Here is a 9,978-nt window from a genome sequence, read left to right as displayed (position 1 = left end):
GCCAAATAAAATAAAATAAGATTGAATGTATATTTAGATTTAGTTGTGAACCTTAAAAAAAATAAAAATAAATAAGGTCAAGTTAGGTTAGAGAAAATCCAAACCCATTAGGAGATAGGGAGAATAGTACATATGGGGAATGGGGAAAAATAATTATAGAAAAATGGGGATGAGAATTAATATCCATCCCATTAACACCCATTGCCATCCCTAGTAAAAACATATTTAGAAATTATTTTATGATGTACTTAAAAAAAAAGAAAAAGAAAATAAACATATGGGGAAATTAGTGGGTACCCATCCCCGCCCCATCCCCAATAGAGATTTAAAGAACATCACTTACCCTACCTGACAGACAAGAAAAAAAAGAAAAAAATCCATATATTTGAGTTGGATCTTTATAAATATCTACAGGATAGATTATCCATTGTCATCTCTATTTCTGATGATCATGTATTTATTCAGTTTTCATTAATCTAATTTTAAAAGTTTATTCCATAACTTTGTGTGTATAACTCTGCAGTGCTCATTCTAATATATTACAGTCAAAAGAGGCAACTTCAAGTAGTCTTCCTCTGATGATATAAATGTACCTACCCCTCCTGCATTCCTAGGAGTAGGAATCAAAATTTGTATCTGCTTTGTTTGCCTATTGTTCATTATTCAAGTATTTTGATTTAGAAAAATAATTAAGTTTTTTTTTTTTTTTTTTTTTGGAGACTTTTTGAATGTCAATCATTGATATATATATATATATATATATATAGAATTCATTCATGTATGTGTGAAGTTTACACCATCAATAATTGAGATTCAAAAAGATTGTGATGGTCTAAAAAAAAGAAATCTCAATCATTATTGTTTGATTTATTTAATCTTTGTCAAATTGATTAGCAGCCAATGGCCAAAAGTGCACATTTGCATATTAATTAATAATAATGCCAAAAGCCCAAAACCATTTGCCACCTTACTAATGTTAGCCCATTGTATCTGTACATATGAACAGATAAACTGGAATAAAATATAATAAAAGTCAGATCGGCTCTTAATGGCCCTGAAAGGTTAAATCTTTCCTAAACTATAGAGTTCTCCATAGCTCCTTTGTGTTTCTCCACCTTCACAATAAAAATCAGATCGGCTCTTTATGGCCCTGAAAGGTTAATCTATATTTAACTATAAGAGTTCTCCATAGCCCCTTTGTGTTTCTCCACCACCCCACCCTCACCCTCACCCTCACCCTCACGCTCTTTCACTAAACTGTTTCTTGAAACAAAGACATGAATCTTTTAAGGACCAATGCTCCTGCTTCAAATGCAACTATGCTCTTATCCCATGGTTAGTCTTCTTCTTCTACTTCTTCTTCTTATGCCGTATTTACATTGTGTTTGGTTGGAGATTTGGGAAGGAATTTGAAACAGAAAGTCTTTGGTTGGAAATTTCGGAAGGAATTTGAAAAAGAAAAAGAAAAGATAAGCTAAATGTGAATCAAATATATTTATATTTTATCTAATTTTACATACATTTTTTCTTTCCCTTTCCAAATTCTCTTTAAATCCCACTACCAAACACAGGCTTAATAGTCTCACTCGCTCTGGTATCTTTCTTTTTCTTGATTAATTTGCTTTTTGAGTTGAAATTATTGTTGATTGTAGGAGGAGCTCCTATCGGTGCTGCTGTTGATTTCTCCAAAATTTATGTAACAAATAAATCTGGGTTAAAATTCTTAGATCGGTCCCCCGACTTCTCATGGGTCCGGAGGGATGGATCAGGATGTAGACTTATCTGCAAAAGTTGTACAATGGTTACAAGTAAGAGCTCTCTCTCTCTCTCGGTAAATTTTTGGGTTTCATTTACTGGATGGAATGAACTAGGTTTAAATTGATAAAAAGGGAGAAAGGAAATCAAAATAGGGGTTGTTTTAGGGAACAGGGTTATGGATGTTAAAAAGAAGAAATTCATGGAAAAAGAAAATGTGATAGTTTTAGGAATTCTAAAATTCCTTGGCGGTCACACCTAGAATTTAGTTGCATTACACAATCAACAATAAAGTTTCAAAACTATTGAAATTTATTAAAGGAAAAAATTTGAGAATTTAAAAAATCTCTCACAATTTAACCCAAAATGATATTATATGTGTTAATTTTTTATTAGTCATACATTCAATTATATAGGACCCACCACCACCTTTGCCACATAACAAATTATTAAATTTTGACTTTCAAAGACTATCTAAGACCAAATAAAAATTAATTTAATAAGAAAAATGCTTCGGACCCCCACTGGGGGTCGACTCCAGTGAGGTGACGCGCCGTTATTGGACAAAAAAAAACTGTTTTATTTATTTTATTTTATTTTTTGAGTTTCAACCAATGGGAGCTCGCCACCTCACTGGGGTGCGACCGAGGTCTGCAGTGTGATTGAATTTAATAATTTGACTTACAACTTTACAAGACAAACCATGGATTGCCTACACAACTGTATCCATAAATAAATTACTAAAATATTTTTAATCTTAAAACTAACCAGTAACTTTATAAACTTAAAATAAACATAAATAAGACTTTTTGTAAGATTAGAAACATAATTATAAATGCTTCCAATCCATCTTAATTGAGTTCGTCTCGAAACCAAGCAATTTGCAAATATTATGCTTCTCTGATTTTGGTTTTCCTTTCTTCAATTGTGGACTGCATTATTGTGATAATACATTTTGTCGTGGGTGTGTCTTGAATTTGACCCACATGATGCTTAGTAGGGCAAATGACATGTCCGACCCAATATTTGGATTTAGGTCTATTTTGACCCAATTTGATACTTTTAGGTCCATGACATCTATATATTGAGTTATTTAGGGGTGGCAGGATTCATTATGATCTTGTTAGCTGAGGTTTGAGAGAGTGAGCTGGCTTGTGTGTTTTTCTGTTTTATATTTCTTATATTGCCTTTGCACATTCTTTACAAAATGGTTTTGGTCACAAAGGTGTTGAGAGGAATGGAAGATTAGAAGTGAAAGCTTTTACAGAAGAGCAGGAAGCTCTGGTGGTCAAGTCATGGAATTCAATGAAGAAGAATGCTGGTGAATTGGGTCTTAAGTTCTTCCTGAGGTTACCAATTGTTTCTTTTCTTTGTCTTTGTCGTTTTGGTTTTACTTTACTTTGATTAAAAAAGATTTGTCTCAAATTAACATCATATTAATTTTTCTTTGTCTTTGTTGGTTTGAATTTGTAGGATCTTTGACATTGCACCATCAGCAAAGAAGCTGTTCTCATTCTTGAGAGATTCAGATGTACCTGTGGAGCAGAACCCAAAGCTCAAACCCCATGCTATGACTGTCTTTGTCATGGTCAGCTTTTATTTCTTTCTTCCTGTTTTTATTAGCTTACTTAGAGGATCTCCAACCCAACCCAACCCAACCCAACCCTCTTAATTAGAGGATGGAAATAAATTTCTTTATTCAAAAAATAAATATAAAATATCTCACTATTCACCTAAACTCCAATCACTAATCATCATTTTCTTCGCGTAAAAAAAAAAAAAAAATGATTCATTTTCTTCTCTAAAGATTTCCCTCCAAAATATTTTTATTAAAAAGTGAATAATTTTTGTTCATTAATAAATATTTAATTTTCAATTTTTTGTTAAATAAATTTATTATTATACTCATTTTTAAGGTATGATTTCACCTTTTTTAATGATACCAATTTTATAAAAATTAAATTTACAAATTAAAAGTTATTTGTAATATAATCAAAAATATATAATGAACAGTGTTTTAGAGGTGCTCTTCTATTTTTCATCCTCCCTCCAAATATGGAGGATCAATCCATCCTCATTCCAAATTGAGATGGATTTAGGGGATGGGTTAGAGGTAAAAATCTTTCAAAAATGAAGAAATGGAGGATGGGTTGGAGATGCTCACCATGCTAAACTAGAGGAACTAAAGTCGTTTACATTAGGCATGTGCACAAGTTAGTTTGAGTTGGTTTTGGTGGAAAAATTAAAAGTCAACTAAATCAACCTTGGCAGATTGAGAAATTTTGTTGCCAAACTGTCCTTCCTCAAAACCGACAGGTTGGTTTGGATATTTTGAACTTTGAGTAGGTTGGACGTGTTAAAATTACAAAATGGTGTGAATATCAGTGCACGCAAATCACATTTTTTTCACAATTTTGATCGAAAAAATTATTATTAACTTTCTGATCACAAATAAATCATTTTTCACAAATCAAACAGAATCAAATTAGGGAAGAAAATATGTGATGAAAATGAACGGTAGGTGTCATTGATGAGTGGTGTTTAGAGAATATAGAAGAGTTGTGTGTGGGCAAGTACAAGGTAATTTTGTGTACATATATAGGCTGATTGGATCTGTTTGTAGGCGGATTGATAATTTTTAAATTGCATGACAACCGAACCAACAATTTTTATCATGTAGTCACCCAAACCAACTCGCTCACCTTCTCAAACCATATGGGTTGGCCTGGATTGACAGTTTAGCTTCTTTTTTTTTTTTCTTTTTTTTTTGGTTTGGCATTTACCCCACAAAACAAGCCTTAACTTGTCCTAGGCAACAAATTCAAACTCAACTTGTTACAAATAGGATTGTGAAGAACCATACGTAGAGGCTTGACCAGGGTTGTTCCGGATCAAACATGTCAAAATTTTTAATGTGAAAAACACCAAAATTGAACCTAAATTTCTAGTGTTGTTGCTTCATACTTGACAACTTTTAAGCCAATGTTTGTTTTGGATTTATGCAAACCATTGAGGCAAAACCCTTAAAAAGGACAAATCTAAAGAGTGTTGAATGTGAAATGAGATGATATTTGGGAATTCAAGTCTCAATATGTCGCACTGCAGACCTGTGAATCGGCAGTTCAACTTCGGAAGGCTGGCAAAGTCACCGTCAGAGAGTCTAGTTTGAAAGATATGGGTGCGAGTCATTTGAAATATGGTGTTGTTGATGAACATTTTGAGGTAATTATGATTCTAGTTCGCTAAATTAACACACTAAACTTTTTCAAACATATTGAAAATCAAATTGGTTCGATTCAGAGGTTGGTAGTTAACATTTTGTTCATGTTTTATAGGTCACAAAGTATGCACTGCTGGAAACAATAAAAGAAGCAGTTCCGGAAATGTGGTCACCAGAGATGAAAAATGCATGGGGAGAAGCTTATGATCAGTTAGTTGCTGCTATCAAGAATGAGATGAAGTCTCCTTCCCAACTTTCATAAGAAAAAGTAATTTGAAAAAACAGAAAAAGATAAAATAAGCTTTGAGAAAACATGTCACTGTATTTAGCAAAATTTAAGACAATCTTGTTCTTTCTTGCAAATCTCTAACATGAAAATATGAGTTTTTTCCTTGATTTTTGTATATCTATCTTTGATGATGCTTGACTAGTTAAAAGAAAACCAATTAAAATAGGTGGAGAAAAGTATCAATGGTGATGATTATGTTCCGCAATTATTGTTGAGTAATGTTACAATGATTATCTATTTTTACCATTTTATGTGTTGGTTTAGTTTTCAATATTGTGTTGAAAAGTAAGATGACAAGTGTACGAACAGAAAATAATCTTTCTTATATAATTCTGTTGATCAAGCTAGCCCTCCCTCAAACGTGAGTTAGCCGGCGGGTGTGTGCCAAAAACACCTCAGATGCCTAAGTCAGCAAATAGGCAAAAAAAACTTTGTGTATTTGAGAGTAAGAATTGCAATACTTGAGATTAGGGTTTGATTTGAGCTTTTGTAGATTCTGCATGGCACAATTCTAATAGGACTTTAACTCTTTAATGTAGAGTCATATTAGGAATCACATTTCTAAAAGATAATGCTTATACTTTAACACCCTCCTCACTATAAGCCAAGTAACATGACACAAGTCTTTGCTCGGCTTTTTGTCGTGTAACCAGACTACCTTTGCTCTATTCGCCAATGGCTTAGCCATGCAACATGCAGCGCCGTGAAATCTGACATTGCATGGCTCTCTTCCTAGCTCGGCACTCCTCCTAGTTCGGCTCTCCTCTTTGTTTGGCTATTTTGCTTGGTAGTTCGGCCATAGCGTTGACTGCCACTAAGAAGTAGCTAGGTTCAGAAATATGGACATTTACCAGTTCGGTCAAACATCTTTGACTACCACTAGAAAGTAACCAGGTCCTATAGCTAGATCCCATAGCTAGGTTCCATAACTAGGTCCCATAGCTAGGTCTCGTAGCTAGGGCCCGTAGTTAGGTCCCATAGCTAGGTCCTATGGCTAGGCCTTGTAGCTAAGCCTCGTAGCTAGGTCAAAAAATATGGGTATTTACTAGTTCAGTCAAACATCTTTGACCACCACTCCAACCTAGCTCGACCCAATTTGGCTATACAAATTATCCTCTCAATTGCCCCTTAATTCCATCTACAGTGTATGATTGGGATTATTCTATCCAGCCGAGCTACTTTGCTTCATCCAACCGGGCTCACCAAAATTGCTCAACCACAGATTTCTTATAGTTGGATAATCTTGCCAATCCTACTTTGCCGAGCTAACTAGCTCGGCAAAGATTTTCCAAAGTTGGTCAAGTTTGTCAACCTACTTTGTCGAGCTAACCAGCTCGTCAAAGATTGCGAAAGTTGGTTAAACCTACCAATCTACTTTGCCGAGCTAACCAGCTTGGCAATGATTTCAAAAAGTTGGTTACACTTGCCAACCTTCTTTAGCCGAGATAACCATCTTAGTCAAAGAGTGGAAAAAGTTGGTCACATCTGCCAATCTTTTTCGGCGGAGATAACCATCTCGGTCAAAGAGTGGAAAAAGTTGGTCACACCTGCCAACCTTCTTCAGCCAAGATAACCATCTAGGTCAAAGAGTGCAAAAAGTTGGTCACACTTGCCAACCTTTTTCGACCGAGATAACCATCTCGATCAAAGAATGCAAAAAGTTGGTCACACTTGCCAACCTTCTTTGGCCAAGATTACCATCTCGGTCAAAGAGTGTAAAAAAGTTGGTCGCACCTGCCAACCTTCTTTGGCCTAGATAACCATCTCGGTCAAAAAGTGCAAAAAGTTATTGGTTAAACTTACCAACCTTCTTTGGCCGAGATAACCATCTCGGTCAAAAAGTGCAAAAAGTTGGTTACACTTGCCAACCTTCTTCGGCCGAGATAACTATCCCGGTTAAAAAGTGAAAAAAATTGGTCACACCTGCCAACCTTTTTCGGTTGAGATAACTATCTCGGTCAAACAGTGCAAAAAGTTGTTGGTCAAACCTTCCAACCTACTTTACCGATCTGGTTTACAAGTTCAGACCGAAGTAGTTGCCCTTGGGCTATTCTACCACTACTCGGTTAGCATACTTAGGGAATTCTATCTAGTATTATAATCACACAACAAAGTCTGAAAAACTTTCTATTTCTTTCATTGATGTCGAACTAATAGGAAGAGAAAATTACAAGTGCTAAAAAGCTTGAAAATAAAATAACTTCAAATTGGCTGTATTCACAGTCTTGGCGCGATTCAACCGTTTGTGATTGCCTCTTGCTTTCCTCGTTGTTTTGTGAAGGATCGTCATGGGTATTGTAGCTCAATTTGTATTTCTTACCGACCATATTAACTTTAGTCGTGGCTTCTTGTTCAACATCGCTATTGTGTCGAATCTTGCCTTAACGCGGGCGGCATCCTCCTCCATCATTATGTGTTGATGCACACTTTCCATCAGAGCTTCTATTAAAAGAGGTGAAGTCATAGTCATTGAGTTCTTCAATCTATGCCCAACAGGCAAGTTGTGCTTGTACTAGTCATTGACTCCATCTCTCTCTCTCTCTCTCTCTCTCTCTCTCTCCATCACGGATCAATGTTGTTTCAGACCGGCGTCTAGGGTTTCTCTCTCTCCGTCTTCCTCTCTCTTTCCATCGCAATCTGAAAATGGAAATCATCTCTGTCGTTCGCTCTCTCTTCACTGCCTCCTGCGCCTACATCGACGGCTGGTCATCTCTACCGATCACGATTTGCATTGAAACCCTAGCACCGGCGGTTGTTCGCCGGCAGGGTTGAAACCCTAGAAAAAAATTGAAGAAAAATAAAAAAAATAATATTAATATTAATTAAAAAAGAAAAAATTGTATATTTTTGAAGAAAAAGAAAAAAAAATCAATATTAATTGGCATTAATTATTAATAAATTAATATTATATATTTTTGTAATGAATTAATTATTAATTGATACTAATTGATAACAATTGTTGATTATTAATATTAATTAATACTAATTAATAATTTTAGTATTAATTGAGACTAATGAAGAAATTGATATTAATTAATAATTTTAATATTAATTGATACTAATAAAAATTAATTATTAATATTAATTGATACTAATTAATAATTTTAGTATTAATTGAGACTAATTAAGAAATTGATACTAATTAATAATTTTAGTATCAATTGATATTAATAAAATTTAATTATTAATATTAATTGATACTAGTTAATAATTTTAGTATTAATTGAGACTAATTAAGAAATTGATACTAATTAATAATTTTAGTATTAATTGATACTAATTAAGAAATTAATTGATACTAATTAATTTTATAATGGAAAAAAATTATTACAATAATACTTCCATTACATTTTTGTCAAATGTATCAATTTTTATATTAGTTAATACTAATTAATACTAATTATATTAATTTTTATTAATAAAATATTTTTTTTAAATTAAAATTGAAAAAAATGATAAAATTATCATTTTTAATTATATAAGGGTAAAAAGGACAATTATACAGTAAAAAGCTATTTTATAGCTTATCAACCAAACACTACTCTACTGTTTAAATCCATAATCCCACAGCTACACTAAACATGTTAACAGCTTATGTTCACAGTTATAAATTATAATATGTTTACCTCTTATGTTGTGTTGCTCCAGCTCTTATCACTTTTGTGGAAGCAACAGCAGTAACAGAGGCAAGGAGAGAAGCTCAAGGACTCTCAGTTGAGCATCTATGCATTGGTAATATTATTTTTTTAAGCAAACTATCAATTTATTTGAGATTTTTTATTTATTTATTTGTGAATAGATTTTGATCTGTGAGTTTCTTTACCCCAATTTTCCCTTTATTTTTCTATGGTTTGTGATTTGTAAATGAGTTTTTTTTTGGGGGATGCACCAATAAATTCCAAATTAATAACTTATGCACTGTTTAGTCCTAAAAGTTTTCTTATAGACTGAAAGGTCCCATTACAATGTTAATAACATCAGATACAATGTTAGTAACATCAGAGTCATGTTACAAACATTAGATTTCAAACATGTAATGTTCATCAAATTTCAATAATGTTTGAAAAATATAGGATGAAAAACATCTAATATTCATCAGATTTCAATAAATTTTGAAATTATAGAATGAAACATCAGATCATTTACATCATTCACATATGTTGATGTAAATGGGACTAAATGGAGCATAAGAAAACTTTTAGAACTAAATGGTTCAATGTTTCAAAAACTAGGACTTATGGGTAAATTTTCCTTTTTTTTTTTCTTCATTTTTTTGATTGACACGTTTATGAGCAACCAGTAGCAGATCTTGTTCACAACATATCCCACGCCGTAGAAGAAGAATAATAATAAGAAGGAAATAATGATGAAGAACCAGAAGAAGATCAACCAATTTTTTTTTGTTAGTAAAAAAAATCACCAACTCTTCTCTATGCTGATCTCTCTCGCTAATATAATATAATAAATTAACCACGCAATGTATGACCACTTATTCTTTAACTCTGTGCAGAAATTTTTGCTAGTTGTTATAAGCTCAAATTAATAAGAGTATTTGTGAAATTTTACATGGTCTATTCCTATCTCTTAAAATAAATAAGAATTATTACTAATTCATTGGTTATCAAATAAATATAATTTTTCTTACGCTGTGTTTTGTTGGAGGATTTGGGGAGAGATTTGGAAAGGGAAAGGGAAAATGTGTGTGAAACTAGGT

At 33.1% G+C, this 9,978-nt stretch overlaps 1 protein-coding gene across 1 annotated transcript; it reads left to right on the top strand.

Moving 5' to 3' along the window:
• The first annotated feature begins 618 nt into the window (after positions 1-618).
• HB1 (hemoglobin 1) lies at positions 619-5,501 on the top strand. The gene is made up of 6 exons (XM_028195894.2): positions 619-1,335; positions 1,653-1,808; positions 2,981-3,104; positions 3,229-3,343; positions 4,861-4,977; positions 5,091-5,501. The coding sequence occupies exons 1-6, from the start codon at positions 1,278-1,280 to the stop codon at positions 5,235-5,237; spliced, it is 717 nt and encodes a 238-aa protein (XP_028051695.2). The 5' UTR covers positions 619-1,277; the 3' UTR covers positions 5,238-5,501.
• Positions 5,502-9,978: the final 4,477 nt, after the last annotated feature.

Source organism: Camellia sinensis, chromosome 3 (assembly GCF_055761805.1).
Source record: "Camellia sinensis isolate YWXY chromosome 3, ASM5576180v1, whole genome shotgun sequence".
NCBI classification, from domain to species: domain Eukaryota; kingdom Viridiplantae; phylum Streptophyta; class Magnoliopsida; order Ericales; family Theaceae; genus Camellia; species Camellia sinensis.
This window is presented reverse-complemented; position numbering and strand designations above follow the sequence as displayed.